This window comes from Marmota monax, unplaced genomic scaffold, assembly GCF_021218885.2.
Source record: "Marmota monax isolate L192 unplaced genomic scaffold, Marmota_monax_Labrador192_F-V1.1 WCK01_AAM20220418_F8-fsc00012, whole genome shotgun sequence".
In the NCBI taxonomy this organism is placed as follows: domain Eukaryota; kingdom Metazoa; phylum Chordata; class Mammalia; order Rodentia; family Sciuridae; genus Marmota; species Marmota monax.
The window spans coordinates 6759566-6778508 of record NW_026695227.1 but is presented as its reverse complement, the minus strand read 5'-3'; the positions used below and the strand labels follow the sequence as shown (position 1 = coordinate 6778508).

General features: G+C 34.1%; 1 protein-coding gene across 3 annotated transcripts in view; it reads right to left on the bottom strand.

Annotated features, from left to right (window-relative positions):
* Positions 1 to 18943, bottom strand: part of Pik3c2g (phosphatidylinositol-4-phosphate 3-kinase catalytic subunit type 2 gamma) — a 385322-nt gene that overhangs the window by 62895 nt on the left and 303484 nt on the right. For all 3 annotated transcript variants that reach the window (XM_058576231.1, XM_058576230.1, XM_058576232.1), the window contains 3 exons: positions 12040 to 12229; positions 11454 to 11575; positions 8056 to 8164 (listed from right to left, as the gene is read on the bottom strand). In XM_058576231.1, the coding sequence (XP_058432214.1) occupies positions 8056 to 8164; positions 11454 to 11575; positions 12040 to 12229 (421 nt within the window). The remainder of the gene's footprint in view (positions 1 to 8055; positions 8165 to 11453; positions 11576 to 12039; positions 12230 to 18943) is intronic.

The following is an 18943-nucleotide window of genomic DNA, read 5'->3' as shown; positions in this document are numbered from 1 at the left end:
ACCTGAGTGCTTAGGTCACACTGCTTACTAATGCTGATCTGCATTTGATGACATCATTATTTTCTGTCACAGTACGGTCCATATAATGAGCATTATTTCAAAGTTTGTGAAATTCTTTGAAATAAGGGAAAGAAAAACCCAACATGAGATGTTGCAGAAATCCTTATGAGGCCATTAGCACTCTCCAACACAGGATAAAGACTGTAAGCTTTTAATGGCAGCATCTATGTCTGACTCAGCTTTCTACTTTTCATGAGTTTCTACAGATTTTCTCAAACCTGCCTGAACTTCTGAATCACTTGGGTTATTAAAAGACAACACAGATACCTACATATCACCTCTACCTATTGACTAGCATCTCTAAGGATGGGGGCTTTGAACATACTTTGTAAAACCTGCCTAGCTTATTCTGAGAGAATTGATTGCTAGGAAATATCCTAGTGCCCATGGCCAGAGAGTGTGCAAAGCAAGCAATCAAAAAACATCTGTGGAATGACTGAGACAGGAATTTCTGAAAATGGAGCTAATATGCCAGTGCTCTGCAGCACCTACATTTAATTTTTGTTGATTTGACATATATTGTGCCAGCACTGCTTTATTTACTTTATAGAATAGAAAGGGCAACTCAAAGATGAGATGTAGGTTATATACCTCATATAAGTGCTGTACTCTAAATTCTCATTGTGCAAAATCTGCTAAATGGGGCCTAGAGGTATGACAGAACAAGGTGCTGGGCTCCATCCCTAGCACCAAAAGGAAAAAAAAAAATAACTAAATTAACAGGGTGATACTTTGAGAGAAGGAACTCCTATAGTTTCAGTGTCTTTCATATGGAAATTGTGGAACTAGAAGAGATCCCCCTCCTCTGAGCTCCATTGTCAGAAGGTGGCTTAAGTACTCCCATTTGCAGCGCTTTAAGAATCTATGGCTTCACAATAGTCCCTCATGTTTGATTCCTCTTACTTTTCCTTCTCCTTTCATTTCATTTTATTTTATTGTGGTGTTGGGGCTGGAACACAGGGCCTTGTGCATGCTAAACAAGTGCTCTGCTGCTGACCTATGTCCCAGTCCCCTCCCCTCTTTATTTTATTTTTTCCACTGTAATCCTAGACTTCAATTCAATCCAAGATAAAAACATTATGGTGCCTAACATTTATTCAGCCTTCCTTTCCCTAAATACTGACCAACAGAGATTAAAAACAACACACAAAAAAAGTGAAAACATCTCTGGGGCCTCCACAATAGCACTTTAACTGAGCACATTTGCAAAGGCAAGTATGATGAAAACTGCAGGCTCCATGTTTGATGGTTTTGTTCCTATGTTCCCATGCAGCAATGTGTATGCTGGCAGTGACATTCATTGAGCTTTGCTGAGCTGCACCATTGTAGGTCTTCCCTACCTACATATACCTGGCTCCTTGGCTTTCCACTCTCATGACAGTCCCCGTCTCACACTTCTGATTAACTCATCCTGGAAGCATATATACTTAAGAATTTCCTGTGAAAAGCCCTTTTGAGAATATAGATATCTCAATAGTTACCTTCTTCAAATCATGACCAGAACCCAGACGCCTCTTTACTTTGCACTCTGCCTCCATAGGCCAAAACCTGATAATTTCAAGTTACTGTATATTTCCTAATTCATCCCCAAAGGCCTTGTCTCTATACAGCTTTACATAATCAATAAGACAGCATTCAGCAGGCAAAGATGACAATTTCATCCACCATTTCCTCAGCACTTTCCTTTACAGATAAATGCCACTTCCGTGGCCCCTGACTACAGTTTAAGTGAATGGACATGACCTTCAGAGAATGTCAGAGCCAGTAAGGGACATTAAGATGTCAACATTCTATATTGTCCTTGTGTATATATAAAAATCAATTGGATCCCAACAAAATGAATCAAGTTGCCTTGAGCCTATAGGGAAGAAGCCTCTGTCATAACTCATTCCCATTTCCCATTTATTGAGACAGAAGACTAAATACATTCAAGAAAGAATATACACTAGCCGAGCATGGTGGCACATGCCTGTAATTCCAGCAGTTTGGGAGGCTGAGGCAAGAGCATTGTGAGTTAAAAACCAGCCTCAGCAATTTAGTGATGCACTAAGCAACTCAGTAAGACCTTGTCTCTAAATAAAATGTAAAAAATGGCTGGGGGTGTGGCTCACTGATTAAGTACCCCTGGGTTCATTTCCCAGTACCCTCCTCCCCAAAAGAAATATTATACTCTTTATATTGAGGATGTAAGTATAATATCTCACTTTTCTATTATTGAACAATGTTTTTAAAAATTATTATATATGTTTGTTTTCTCCTCCTGCTGACATATGGTTCATTAAGTTCTTTAAGTTTGTAAAGAGGAGAAATGCATGTAACATAATGTTTATACCTTCAGTTTCAATATTAGTCTATTCTCATGGTGAAGGCATACTATTCATCTCTTCCTCTGCACATAACAGACAGATTGTAAATACTATCTGCAGGGTCTGAGTGATCTTTCTGAGGCTGCAATCATGACTCAGTGCACTCTTAATGCTCATCCTTTCTGCCCAGGGGCTTGGCACTAGGCACAGTGAAGTCTGTCCCACAGCTGGCACTTGGCTGGAACCCCAAGATCCTTCTCTACTGAGCCAGATGTCTCTGTCATGAGTTTTCATGTGGGCTTAAACACTGGAATAGGGAAAATATTAAAAGTACTATTTATATTGTAATACCTCCACAAATTTTTCCTAAATTTTACAATTTTTTCCTACAAGCTTTAAAATGTTATCACTTATTCATATAGTAGTTTAGGTATAAATCATATATAAATAAGCAAATTATCTACTTTGGAGACATAAACTAATTTCTTTAAAAAAGAAACACGATAAACGAGTTTAGAGACCACTGCTGAACACGTTCAGATGCAAGCTTTGAGATCCCCAAGCTTTGAGTGGCAACACAAATCCTGTAGGCTAATGTATGTTAATGATTCTATTATTCATTTACTCATTCAAAACTGCATAATAAATATTGATAAGAGTTAATAATTGTGTGAGACAAGGAATAAAAATGGAGAAGAACATAGTCATTAAGTTCTTCAAGTTTCTGAAAAGGAGACATGCATGTAACCATAATGTTTTCTTTTTGCAGTTCCCTTTGTGTAGCATGACTTTTCTCAATTCCTATTTATTAACTGCTCCTTGCCCTTGAAGACCAGCTTGAATGCCATACACTCTAGGATGCCTTCTCTAACTCACTCAGAACTGAGTTAAGCAGACCTCCTTAAGTGCTCAGGCACTTGTCCTTCAATACAAAAACAGCATGTCCAGCTGAGAGTCTACCAGCCTTGAAATAATATTGCAGCACAATGTTCTTGAGTCTACATTTGGTAAGAATTGATAATATGGTAAGATACTTGAGTACTTGCTATATAAGAGGTCAAATGACTGATCATATCCAAACTGGAAAAAAAGGGGGGGAGGGATATTTACTGTCTGAGACAATGGTTTTAAACATTACGATGGACCAAAATCTAATAATACAGAATACTGGGCCCCTCCTGAGAGTATCTGAGTTAGTGGATTTAGATTGGGGCTGAGAATGTATATTCTTTTAAGGTTCAAGGTGATTTTCCCATATAGTTTGAAAACTATATGTCTTAGGTACAAGGAATTTAAAAGTTTCACATTTTGCTTCCAACTGTATTCAATCCAATGAAGTCATTACTGAGAATCTAGTTTTCCTAAAATAGTCCTTCAGACACTTGATCTGAATTGTGGGGATTTTCTTCTTTAGGTAAGTCTATGTACCATCAGCCCACTATATTACTTACCTAAGAGGCACAAAAATAAGTTGACATATTTAATTAGTGTGTTGCTTCACAGGAGGCATTTTTGAAGAGATGCCTGAGTATGCTGTATTTTTAAATTTCAGTGAGTTTTCTTTGATGTTTAATGATTTGGTCTATTGTACAGAATATGATTAAAGAAATTCATTCCCTGATTGAACAAGTAATTTCATTTAAAGTTTTCTCCAAGATCCAAGAGAAGAGGAGAGGTCATTGAATTTGTGGCTGAGAAAAACAGAGTTCTTTGTTCCCTTAGTAAGTTCTAGTTATGAGGTCAATTGTTGCATTGTTATAATGCTTCCACTTTGTTTTGGAATATGTCTTCATATACAGCATGATATTATGTATGTTGTTCTTAAGTCAAGATATAACCCATGTGCCAGTGGCATTTAATCAAGACTGCAGAATACAGCCATGGCCTGGTAATATCCTAATCAAGGATGCACAACTAGGGGCAGTTGGAATGAGGAGGAGGAAAGAGAAGGCTCTCAATATTTCAATCAGAATCCCCTACCAGAGGCAGTTAGTGCACTTGCTTCTGTTATTCACTAACAACTCAATTGATAAAAAAGAATTTTATTATTTAACATACTGAATGTTAGAGGTGAGTTTTTAGTTTTAAAAATGGTTACTAGTTGATTAGCATAATTAATAGTAGAAATAGGTTCACATTGGTGACAATACTTATTCAAGATATGTGGTTTAGCCAAAAATATTCTATAAGTGTTCTCCATTCTTGCATCAAAAGACAAAGCAGCCCAAAGACCTCGCACCCATTTTCCTTAGTGATAATGTACTTGATAAATCACTGTGGGAACCCTGCATATGTCCAGGAACTCAGGAGGATTCTGTCATCCTCTGGAACTTGGCCTTCGCTTCACAGGAATGTTTCATGCAATATGGCAACAGGAGCACATAATAGCAAAGAAAATTAGAACTTCTTAAGCATCAGGAGTTGAATCAGCTTTGTTCATCTCTGGTGTGTGTGTGTGTGTGTGTGTGTGTGTGTGTGTGTGTGTGTTGGGGGGTGTAGATGTGGGTAGGTGGAGGGGGGATCTTAAGAGGTCTGTTTTGTCCCACATGAGAGAAAGGGCAGAAATGGGGTCTGGCATTTCTTGCAATTTTTAAGACTCTTCTGAGAATCTCTGGTGGATATTACCAAGCCTAACAAAAAAAAAAATCTTTAAATGCTTTTTGGGGATGGGAAGTGACCACTGACTTAGATCCTACAATAGCACTTTCTGAGAGAAAGGTTGTGTTCCAGCACAGGACAGGGATAGAGAGATAAGACTGAAAGATGCCTTTGAAAACTGAGGGGTGACTTTGGTGATGACTGAAGTTCTAGACTCTCATTTTTGTTGATAGTATATTAGCTCAGTTAGCCCAAATACTCTGCTGAGAATATTGAAAGAGCTGGACATTTGTTTTTGAAATTTCACTTGAAAGGATCAGAGGACCAACAAAATAGTAAAGAGTTGCCAAGCTAGAATCTGGGGGAGGACATAGATTTAGGAATGGGAGCCTGGGAATTAGCCTCATGCTCTGTTAATTTTATTTTACTCATAAAATTTGGAGCAGTTGAGACATTGAGAGGTTGGCTTTCAGTAGATCTCCTTGGATTTGGATCCCAAATGGCTATATCTGAGGAATAAAGATGAATCAAAAATAGGGCTATATTTTAGTTTGGACTAATCTGAATTGCTGCAATTGAATTATTGCAATCCTAGATAGTTAACTTCTTCACTTTTTATAATTCTTCTCTACACTAAGATAATAGTAACATAGGATCAAATTATTTCTACAAATGATGTTGCAGTATACCATCTGGCCACAATTAATGAGTAAATAACCAGGTTTAAGACTACGTAGTTGGAAACTGGCAGGAACATAATCATATATACAGTTTGTACCAGTATTGGAGTTTGAATTAATATTAAAAAATGCCCATTTTTTTGCAAAGAAATAGCAAAAAAGACTGAGATTTTTAGCAAAATTGAGGAACTCCTAAATGGACATTCTAAAACTGAAAATAAAATATTTGAAATTAAAATCTCAAAAAATACATTTAATAATATAAATACAGATAAAAAGAGAACTAATAACTCAGAAGAGAGTTCAGAAGAAACTACTGAGAAAGAGGCAGGGTAAAACACAAGGATAAAAAATACAGGTATAAAATTATCAGACATAAAGGATATAGTGAGAAGGCTTAACACATAATTTTTTACAGTCCCACAGAAAGAGAAAAAAGGAGAAAGTATACGTAATATTTGGCTTGATAATTACTGAGAACTTTTGTGTATGCTAATATTAATATGAGAAGCCTTAAAGTTCAAGCCTGGTAAATAGAAATAGTGTTACACCTGAGCATATTATAACAAAAGAATGGGAAACCAAAAGCAACAGAAAAATACTTAAAGCAGATAAAGAAGAAAAAAGTACTCAATGAAGCAACTAGTAGAGGACATAACTTCAAAATAGAAACAGTGGAAGCTAAAAGACAATGAAATGATAGCTTTAAAGCTTTTCAATAAAATTACTGTTACTCAAATGCAATAGTCAGCAAAAATATCCCTCAAGAATAAAGAATTAAATGAATGTCAATTATATGAAATTATAATGACCTTTTCAGTTTATAGATACGATTATGGATGCCTATTATTGGTAGCATACAAGACACAAATGAGTTAAATAGACAAAAGTGTTCTCAGGATCTTTTATCATTGTGTGATTGATAATAGCACTAGTCTATATTAGACTTAAAACAGGGATGCATGCTTCAATCTCTGTAGCAATTCCCAGCAGTGAAAGACTGTATAAATCCTGAGGCAATTCAGGACAAAATGAAATAATAAATAATATACTTTAAAAAGAGTTGAAGAAAGAATAAGGAAACAAACACATCAGAAGGATGATAAAGAAGTACTTAATAGATGACAGATCTCATGCATGCACGCACACACACACACCACATTGATGACAATATCAAATGTAAATAATTAAACAATTCACTTGAAAAGTAAAGATTGTGCTACTAGATATAAAATGAGACCCACATGAATATTGCTTATAAGAGTGGTAATTAAAATAGAAAAATACGGAAAGTAAAATGATGAAAACTGTTGGATCCTGCAAATGCTAGCCAAAATAAAGTTGATTAGTATTATATAGGATTTTTAAGGAAAAAGAGATAGAAGAAATATATGAATGTTAGTAAAAATATCAATAATCCTGTAAAATAGGATTCTTTCACTATATATAAATATATTCTCACATATTCTGTTGGTTTGGTTCCTCTGGAGAATCCTGATAAACAACTCTAAGGTTTAGTTTTAGTTCTGAACAACTTGGCTTGTCCACCAAACTTTTACTGCACAAGTATTGAAACCTAACAGAAATGTGTCCTTGAACTTTTTCTTATATCCCTGTGATAGGCAGGATAATTTACTCCAAAGATATCCCTGTCCGAATCCCTTGAACCTATGAGTGTGTTACCTTACACGACAAAAGAGGCTTTTGTTGATAAACTTCAATTGAGAATCTTGAGGCAGAGATTGTCCTGAATTATCCAGGAAGTCCCAATGTAATCATAAGGCCCTTTTAGAAGGGAGTCAGGGAACTCAGAGCCAAAGTAGGAGATGTGAAGATAGACCAGAGTCCTGAGTATGTCACTCTATTGCTGGAAGCCAAGGAATGAGGGCAACCTTTAAGGATGAAAGAAAGAACTGGCCCATCAACACTTTGGTTTTAGTTCTATAACCCCATTTTCAGACTTGGAGCTTCAGAACTTAAAGAACTTTAAGCCACCATGTTTGTGGTTATTGGTCACAACAGCAATAGGTGTCTAAAGCAATTCTTTCCTGTTTTTTCTTATTCCTGAACTTTATTGTGTTCCAGACTCTTTACCAAGCCAACTCTACTAAATCCTACCTGGAGTTGAAGACCCAGGTCAGATAACCTCTTCTCCCTCAAACCCCTTGTTACACTTGGAAGTAATTCATGCCCCCCTAAAACTCTAGAGCACCCTGTGGTACTTCATGTTACTTGAGGCCTGGTGCCATACCTTTTAGCTGCTCCAGAGTTCCCAGTTCATGTACTTTACACATACATACTCATTGAATGAATAAAGAAAGTTATAAAATATTCTAAATTATTTCTGATAATACTGTATGAAATAGTTGATATTTTAGGTAAAAATAGAAAAAAAATAGGTTGTAACATACATTTGCAACTTCATGTGGTCCATTTAGTATCTGTTCCATATAATGATTTAGATCTCTGAATCTTTTGTGATCTGAATTTGTAAAAGGTAAGTGCCACCAATGAGGAAACCTGTTTTAAAAGAAAAAAAGCATAACTCTATTAGTGCAAACATTGGCCTCTTCATTGTAGGATTGTTCACAAAGTTAACAGCTGCATGAGGTGAAGGTGCCAATGAAAACATTTGAAAAAGCCATAGTTCATGTGATTAATTCTGAGAGTTTCATTGACATGGCTGTGATCATTTGTCCCATTTTTACTGTCATTAATATTAATACTAAATTTAATTAAGTTTGACATTAAATTTATTTTTATGTTCTTTCTTACTATATTTATGGTGACCACCCATTTTGTTCCTTAAATACAAATGTTGGGGCTTCATAAATACTTTGTAAAGTTAATGATGTATATTTTTCAGAGAGTTCAGATAGTATTGTTTCTTCTGGGCTTACTGCAGACATTACTGCACTAACTAAATTAAACATTTTACCAAATGATATATGCTTCCATCTGATCTCTTTCTTTGCAAAAAAGTTACACTCTCCCCAAGAGTAAAACTTATAGATTTTCCTCCGCACAGTCCGAAGATTCATTTTGATGAACTGGACTTGATTAAGACCAGTTATCAAGTGGGTCAACCTTTTAATGGTGACATTTGGTAATGCATTTTGCTGTTTAAATATTTCTTTTTAGGAACTAACTAGCAGCTTCTCAGATTGCAATCTCTCTCACACACAAAAAGGTCTCTTTTGGTGGAGACCATAAACTGGCTACCATGATTCTGGGAGAAATGAACATAGGGGATAGTGAAGGCTTGTCAGCAAATGGAAATAGGTGACAGCTTCATGCCACCCCATTCACTGCTTCTTGATGAAATGACAGGGAAATGCAAAATGGATATGATTATGTATTTTAACAATTAGTATTTAATTATTTAAAAAGTGTTAAATATTATAATTTCTGACCTAGATTTATTTATCATTAAAATTAGTTCTAATACAAAATTAATCAAAAATATAACAATGTATGTGTACACATACATGCACATAAATATCATAACTATACATATATATATATATATATATACACATATATGGTAATTTTTTTCATAAATAAATTTGATAAATAGATGACTTAGCCTAGTTTTAAATATTAATTTACATATCTATATATGAATTTTCTTTATTGGTAGAATAAAACAGCTTGATATGAATTATATCCCATTGTTGATATTTTTATAGACATATGTATTAAAAATCTTATGCATAAAATATGTACCTAAAAATTGAGGAATTCTGTTGTGTAATGTCATTCAATTGTTTTAAATCTTACATGTCAATTGTAAGATAGAAATCAGTTATTGAAAATCACTTTTTAGGGTCTTTTGTCTGACAGTGTTATCATGTTCTCGCTCAATTTTGTTTAGCACAAAGACTAAAAACCACCTGACTTGCAAGTAGATATGTTACCTGGTTATTAGAGTAATTAATTTTCTACAAAACCAACACCAGGATTTTGATTCACCTTTTTGTCTGGTTCTTAGATATTTTTACACTCTGGGACGGTATACTAAAATAAGATTCTGGATGGTTGAGAGAAGAGTAGTGTTGAAAGTAGGACAGGAAAAGGAACTCTAACTTCCTCAAGCAGATTAAATTAAAGACATACATTAATTTTAAGGAATACTTCCAAGCCTGTGTATTCTTGGAAAGTACCCAGAAACACAAATAGATCCATTTGAAGACCACTGTTATAGCCTGTGTCTAATTAGAATTTTATTCTTCATGGCTCTGACTTTCTGATCATACTTTCCAGATCAGCTTCATATAACTCTCACAGAGCTTCTTGGTATATTTAGGAGTCAGAGGAAATCTTGCCCTCATCTGTCATTTATATGCATTGCTGTAAGCCTTCGCCATTTGGGAACATAAGCACACAAGTATTGTTCAGGGCACCACATAAGACTACATATCCCTCCTCTCCATGGATTGTTTAAATAGTTTGAATATCAATTTAGGTACATGTGCCAGGCAGAAGTGGTGAGCAAATGGAATCCTAAATAAAGCTGAAAGTTTAGAGGAGGCATATGGAGAGATTATTAGCATTTCTAAAGTTCTTCATGTTACTCTAAAAATTTGAAACCAAAGGACAGCCATTTAACAGGCGATAATTTATATTTTTAAAAGATTATTAATATAATATGGTGTCAACTATTGATTTTAAATTCAGTATTTGCAGTCAAAGTTTGAATTTTTTGCTCACGTCTCTTTGTTCTCAATTATTTGATCAAATTTCTTTTTTGATAATTTTTAAATCAGATGTTTGAAAGTTTTCAGAATGATGATACTTCCCTCTTAGAGTCTTGAAAATACTCTCATTCCAATTTCTTGACTTCCTGATTCTTAAAGTACTCATGTTTTGAAGTCTCTGTGACATTTGTAAGCATAATTTTTCATGAATGTGGTTTACTCAGTTTTGACATTGCACAACCTCTCTCCATCCATTGACAACTTTGCTTATTTATATATATTTATATTTTGGAAGGTGACTAAACTGTGAAAGCCAAGTAAAAACTTACATGTACAAAGTTTGTCAGATATATAGTGGACATTTAGTTGTTAAAGGACCATTTAAATATTTAACAAAAATCCCAGTGTTCATTGAGTTCTACAATCTAAATTTGGCCCATTGGAAATGACAAATTTTAGGTTTATAAGAACAGTAGTTATTTTCATTATATTTGTAGTTTGCTCATTTAAAAATATTCTTTCATTATAAGATGAATGGCTGAAGTGATTTTCATGATTGCTTCAAAATGAACATAATAATCAATTAAGGGTAGATAATGCAAGTTTAATAATTAATAATTAAAAAGCTCATAGTTGTTAACAAATGTGAGTTATACTAACCCATATGAATATACTTAAATTTCTTTCAGGTACAGGAACTAATTCCGTAAGAGCTTTTTAATTTTTTACTATTAAAGAATAGATATATATACAATTTAGTTCTGCATTTTCAATTTAATTTTATTCTTTTAGAAAAGAACTGAGAAGATTAAATTTAAAAACAGGTAAATAAAGTAATTTTCCCAATAGTTGATGAAAAATAAAATAGGTTCTGATTTCTTCTGTCTTCAAAATCAATGGCTGGAAGCAAAGAAAAAATTGTAAACCTTGTTCTATTTTATGAGACAAAAGATTCTTTACAGTGAAAGAACAGACTCTTCTGGGAGAGACTCAATGGCATTGGAGTCAGAATACTGCGTTGCTCCCAAATAGGAAAGCATATAACCATAATTTTTGCTTTTGCTCAAGGACAAACACTGAAGGCAAAATGATGTGTGATAATAGAGTCTTACTCTGGGAGAGTCAATGATGCAAATTGCTTCTGGAGTAGGCTGTTGAGTGTTGAAAACTGGTCAAATGATTTTTCTGTCAGGCTTGTTTCGTTGTTACTGTGGGTCACCTGGATCAGATACAGCTGTAGAAAAGGAGGTAAAAATTAAAAGATGGTAATATAACCTGTAGCATGAGCTAAAATCTGGTTTTGTGTAGACTAAACAAAGAAAGAATCTTTCTAAAAAAATTATCACAAAGGCCAAGAGAGGCAATTTGTAAAGGCAAATATTACCTATAAAATGCAATATATACAACTATCATAAGCTTATGTGCTGGGAAAAAACTGCCTAATTTCTTCAGTTCCTTTCTTATGGACATTTTAATTAGCTCTTGATTTATATTCTACTACAGGGCAGGAACTATTCTCTCTGATGGTTCTGTGTTAATAGCTTTGGCTGTTATGATTTTTCTTTAAAACATCCTCTTAATGGCACTTCTGCTCAAATTATAACTGATTTTCATTTGCATAGTAAAAAAATCCTGCTATAGGAAATAATGAGAGGAAGCCAAATGATATTAAGTCAAGATGGCAGACTTTAGACTTACATTACTGGGTTTCTTGCTGAACCCTAAAATTGTTGCTCTTTGAATCGATCTGGTTGTACTCAGCAAAAAAGATTCCTGGGGCAAAGTCTGTGGAGTAGATTTGGCAGGGCTGATGGCTGACATTTGTGCAAGTGTGTGGATCAAGTTATTCAGTTTAACAGGGAAACACTCCAGACTTTCCTTTATTTTCCTAGAGAAATGGAAAAGAAAAGACAGCAAGATTCCTCTGTATCAACTCATTTCATTTATCATTAGTTTCCTTGTGTGTGCTAGATGTGAGTTTGTGGAGGGGGATGCCAAAAACCACATATGTTTATCTGCAACCCAACTATTATGTTATTTTAATAAACTTCACATTAATATCTGGAGCTGTTAGCAAATATGAAGGAAATCTTCATGGTGAAATATATAACTGTAATTACAGTATTGTAGTTTGACCTTTTATTAGGTTTATTTTATGTTTTCAATTTTTAGGGATTATGTTTTAGGAGTTTTAATTCTAGTTTATTAATATTTAAAATAGTTACATAAACCCAGAAGTTAAGCCTACAAAATACTATATGTTCAAAAAAAAAAAAATAGCAAGCTGGGTATGGTGGTGCATGTCTATAATCCCAGGAGGCTAAAGTAGGAGGAGCTCAAGTTTGAGGCCAGCCTGAGTAGAGTGCCCTGGGTTCAATCCCCAGTACCTCAAACAAAACCCCCAAACACCTAGTGTGTGTGTGTGTGTGTGTGTAGTTTGTTTGTTTAAATGGGAATTGAACCCAGAGGTGCTTTGCCACTGAGCTATATCCCCAGATTTTTTTTTAATATTTTATTTTGAGATAGGGTCTCTCTAAGTTTCTTAGAGCCTTGCTAAATTGCTAAGATTGGCCTTGAACATGCCATCATCCTGTCTCAGCCTCCCAAATTGCTGGGATCTCAGGCATGTACCACCATGCCCAGATATAGCCATATTCTTTACCCTATTCCTTGCATCCTCCTATATTTAAATGTCTTTGAAAATTATAGTTCAACTTTCATTATTTATTTTTTTAATTTTATTTTTGTATGTTTGTGTTTATCTCCAAATTGTCTTAGAAAAAAAGGTAGCTTACAATAATAGTATATGAAACATACAAAATTTTCTTTTGGTTTCCATGCTATGATTTTCTTATCTGTTTACTTTTGGTTTTGGTGTCTCTGCTTTTTAAGTTTATTTTAAATTTTAATTTAAGAAGTTTTGTGTTCTAAAGGTATAATAATATCTTTATATAAATATGATTGCTGGGTATAGTGGCAATACTAAAGAGCTACTGGGGTGACTGAGGCAGGAGGATTGCAAGTTTAAGGTCAGCCTCCACAATTTAGTGAGACCATGTAAAATAAAATAAAAAGGGATAGGGTGTGGCTCAGTGGTAGAGAGCTTCTGGGTCCAATCCCCAGGCATATATATATTTTGCCTGCAGCCTTGTACTTTATTCTTTATCCCTTCTTTTTAAATTTTCTACTTTACTGTGAGCAATGTAAAAATTTCCTAATTTCTTTTATCTCCTTTCTTTCCTCTTCTCCAGTATCTGATTTGCAATATCATCATTTTAATCCTAGTTAATATGATAGAGCAAGCAGCATGCATATTTCATTTTGTTTGTGCTTTCTATCTCCTCTTTCCATTTTTTATACATAGCTCTTCTATCCATATTGCATAGCACATGCACAGCACACATAGGATAATGTATCTCTCTTATAGCCCCCATTTAATCATGAACTCTCCTCTAATTGTTAAGTCCTCATCTCTCCAGTCATGTTGATGATCTGAAACTCATCCTCATATAAATTCTTCAGGTATTGTTCAAAGCAGTTAGATTTTGATTTCTTATGTGTTGACAAGTGTTTGCCTGCAGCCTTTGTACTTAAAAATCAGTGTGGCTGGATACAACATTCTTAGGTCACATTTTCTTTTCTGGATTTCATAAACATAGTATTCTATTTTCTTCTGGAATAAAGGATTACTACCCAAACTCTGATGGCACAGTGAACTTCTTTCATGTATGAGTGAGCTGTTTTTTTTTTTTTTTTTCCGTCTAGCTACTTCTTTTTATTCAATATCCAGTAGATTTTCTGAAACATGTTTCTGTGTTGATTATTTTGGATAATTCTTCTGAATATGTAACATAACCTTTCAACTCTTCTCATTCCTCAAAAAATATTCCTTAGTTCTAGTGTTCCTAGTTATTAAAGTACTAAATATGCAATTTAGATTTTTTTTTTTGGTTTGTTTTATTTTAGTACTGGGGGTTGGACCTAAGGGCACTTTAGTACTCAGCTACATCCCCAGTCTTTTAAAAAAATTTTTATGTTGAGTCAAGGTCTCATTAAGTTGCTGAGATTTTCAGCTAAGTTGTCCAGGCTGGCTGTGAGAACTTTTGATCCTCTTGCCTCAGCCTCCCAAGTTGCTGTGATTTTAGGTGTGCACCACTGCACTGGGTGCAATTGGGTTTTGATACAGTTGCAGAATACAATTTTGCTTTTGTTTTACAGGGACTTCTATTATATGTATTCTGGATCCTCATTACCTTTTTTCATTTCTTTATTAGAAGTCCTCTCTTTTCACCTTCTTTTTCTCTTTAAGCAATATGTTGTGTTTATATACCCTGTATTTCTTCCGGTTTATTGTGTTTAATATTATGTTTTCTTTTCTTTCCAATAGCTTTTTTTTGTTCAATTACCTTATTTCTGTATTCTCCTAAATGTGGTCTATATTTTTTCTTCATATCTTTATCATTTTAGAAATCATTTGAGCACAATTGAAATCTAAGAATACAGTGTATTCCTTTGGTAAACATGATTTTCTGGAAAATTTTCATCTTAGGGATACTACATCATTTCTTATACAATTGTTATTAATTTTGTGTGTCATCGAACCATGATGTAGTTTGCTTGCTCATTTTAATATGAAATTAGTATTCTTGATTTTAGGAAGCAATACAGATTTTTATGGAGTCTGGGGCCTCTTTTCCTGTTGCTATCACATTATGATTTTAAAAATATGGTCTCATACTTTCTGAGATATGCCTCCAGGGTTCTCCTCCCTCCATCTTTTCTGGTCTTTTTTTTCCCCCCCATTAGCACCTATTACTTCTTGTCCTTTCAGTTTGGATTATACTTCAGTAGTTTCTCTTTGTTGTGAGACCTTTTTCTATAAGGAAGCTCCAGTTACCTTTGAGAGTTCAGACTGCTCTAACTTTTATCTAATTTGCTCTAGAACCCTTGCCCTTCCCTGTGAGTTGGAATGTCAGATAATTTCCACCCAGTTTCAGCTGGTCTTCTTATATTGGCCTGTTCAGCTCCCAGTGAGCACCAGTTGGCCAGCCTCCCTTTTCTTTTTCTTTCTTTCAGTTTCTGTTCTCAAGTCAGTGGATGACCTGCTGTCTTCTGTAGCTTCCTTCATACAGATGTTGAACCACACAGGTCTTTTAACTGTTAGAGGTTAACATCTGCTTGTATTTTAGGATTCTTGAGTATACCTTGTGACTTAAGTTTTATTTTGGCTATTGTCCAAGGTTTTGGATTTAGCTGACCTCATTGATCTGTCTGTTTTAAGATTTAAGGACATTGAAAGTTACTTTTTTATATAATTCAAGCAACACAGAAAAATATAAAGTAATATGTGACGATTCTTTTTCTTTCTTCCGTGGGAGGAAAGTGCTCCTTCCCCCAAATAACCTGTGGAAAGCTTTGTTATTATTCCTTTTGCGTTTTCTCTATACATTAGTGCTGACACAGAGACATTCAAGAGTACACACACACACACACACACACACACACACCACTGTATTTACTCTTCTTCAGGCCAGGAGTAATCCCAACACTAGTATATTGGAGTACAGCAATGGTAAAAACAGAATTATTTTGTCCTTATATAGAATTTTTATAATGTGAAATTCAGGCAGTAATGAAATAATTAATAAAAATACAGGACTTGGGAAATTGTATATATTATAATTAAAATAAAATGGGAAATAGAGAGTGGGCCTAGGAGTGTAGGTACTAAAGTTGCAATTTTAAATTGGGTGGTCAGAGATAATTTCACTGAAAACATGAGTTCAAGGATTTGACAAAGACCTTATTTTGCCAAGAATGCGTGATAGGAGGATTTCTGATGTGACACAGTCTAGCAGAAGTAACAGCTGGTCCAGAAGTTCAGAGATAGATGAATGACTGGAGTGTTAGCAAAGAGTACTAGTGTGGCTGACTTGAAGTGAGGAGGGAAGGAAGGGAATCAGAGAAATAAAAGGGTCATGATTTTGTAAGGACTCCCATGTGTGACTTGGGAGTTGGAGAAAAATAACAATTGCATATGATGTTGTAATTTGATTTTCTGACTTAGTAACATTTTTTAAAGAAACATTTCATGATAACTGGTGGCTCCCAAATATTTGTTAGATGGATGAACACTCTTTCTAATTCAGAACATAGCATTGAATCAAACACTTTTAATAGCTACATAGGATGTCAAAACAATGATTAATTTAACTAGTTCTCTTTATTGCAATATATCCTTTCCTTACTGTTCAACTTTGTCCATTACCAAGGGTCTATATATGCATAGGCCTGCTTCTTTCCTTTTTATGTTGTGATATTTGTCTATTTGTCTATTTTGGTGTCAATAGTGCACTACCCTGAATAGCTGGAACCTTATGATACATCTTAAAATCCCAGAAGAACTTATTCTTTTACCCTGTTTATATTCAGGTGATTTTTAACTATTCTAGGCCCTTTGACCTCCCGAGTGTATTTTAGATCAAGTTCTCCCATACATATCTAGCTTACAAATGTGATTCTGTTTAGTGAGATCTTATTTTAAATCTCTCCATATGATTTTAAAATTTTCTCTTGTAGGTCTTAGATATATTTCATTGGACTTATTTCTCAGTTGGGCATAATTTGGTATGACATATTGCAAATGCTATCTTTTCCTAAAAAATTTCAACTAATATTCGATAATATATAAGTAATTTTAACTTAATTCTAATGATAAATCTGTATATCCTTTTGAAATTTGGAAGCACACAATCATGTAACTGAAAATAATGACAGTGCTTTTTGTAACTCTAGCACTTCTAAGACCTACAGTTCAATGTTAAATGGAAACTGTAAATGTTAAATAGCAAGCATTTTTGGTTTGTTCCTGATTGCAAAGGAAAACCATTCAATGTTTTGCCAGTAAGCATAATGTTTTCTGTAGGTTTTTAGGAATATATTAATGTCATTTCTTTCTATTCCCAGGGAGTTTTTTTCCCTAAATTAATGATCTAAGATTTCATTAATTGCATTATCTATATCTATCGGGGTGACATATAATATTTCCCTTTAATTTTTTGACTACTGAGTTTTTGAATTTGAGTTATTTTGTAATTATTTATTTTACTGAACACTTATCTCAATTGTTTTTGTGTTACTTCCTGCATTGTTTTAATTATTGTCTAATTCAATAGGAAAAATAAAAATATAATAAAGCTTAAACATAGAGCTTTACTATCAAAACAAAAGCCACCATTTTTTTTCCAAATATTAATGGGAATGCTTGTTAATTTTCACTTTTAAGAGTATGATATTTATCTAAATTTCATTTTTATAAGCTTATCAAAGTTTTCTAAGAGGAATAATATTGGATGTAATCAAATCTGGATTTTCTGGGTTGGCAATTATCAAAGCTATCATTTCATACCTTCTTTACAACCAGATGCCATATTTTCAATGTTAACAGTGTAATTTAATAATGTTTAATAATTTCCCCCTAAATTGCATAAAATTGCTCATTTATAATTTCTAGTCTTTGACTTTTTTGAATAAATTTCAAATTTTTCAATTTTTATACATCAATCTAGGCCAAAATTTGCTAAAACACAGTTGTATGATTCTGATCCTGTTATTGATTTCTATAATGTCCATTTTTCTAATGATGGTCTTTGAACTTATGAATGTACAGGTACACAGTATAGTATAAAATATTGATTTTATTCCTCATCAACACTGTAAATATGGGAAGATAAGAGTAATAGTAGGAGTATAATATTAACTAATCATGATTTATGGAGTCTCTGACTTTCATTCAATGACCCAACAAATATTTACTGCATATATTTTGTGTGTTAGAGAGGAAAGCTTTAGGCACTCACATCTTCTACAGCTTTGTCTGTGAATCATAAATCTTACATTTTGATGGACACAAAATATCAACTATGTTCATGCCTTATTCTTACATTATTCAACAGTTAAGATGTTAAGAAGACTGGAATCCCATGGTCTTGGGGCAGTCTTTCACTCAAGTTCATCTCCTATCTCTCGGGTATCAGATTTTATAGGTAAGACAATATAGTGCTGCTAAACATCATTCAACTTGGAACTGGTGCCCTGATGGCAGTAGGATTTGGCCTCTGTGAGGGTATGATTCATCTAGGTAACATTTCATTGATTTACTTTTCTAAAGGAAGCATTAGCAGTATTGCACTGAGTGTCCTTAATGTTACAGGTCCAAAGCAGTGGCTGGAAGGATCCCAACTCTAAAGTTTCCTGGGGGAAACTTCCAGGCAGTCTTTATAAAAACTTCTAACTGTCCCTGCTAGGCACTGATCTCTGTGCTGGGACATAGAAGTGAAGGAGAGAAACCAGAGTTTCACCCTCAGGAAGTATATATCTTTTGGCAGGTGCTGCACTAAATGCCTTATGTTAATCTTTTCATCCTTAGAGAAAAGCAGTAAAATTATTTTTGTGATGGATAAGAAAAATTCAGGAGAGGTTAAATCCATACTAAAAATGATATCACTAGGAAATACTAACTGAAGAATTCCATTTATGCTTATCTGGTACCAAAGTCTTCACTTTTAATTGTGCATTTTCTATAATGAATAATCTTTCAATT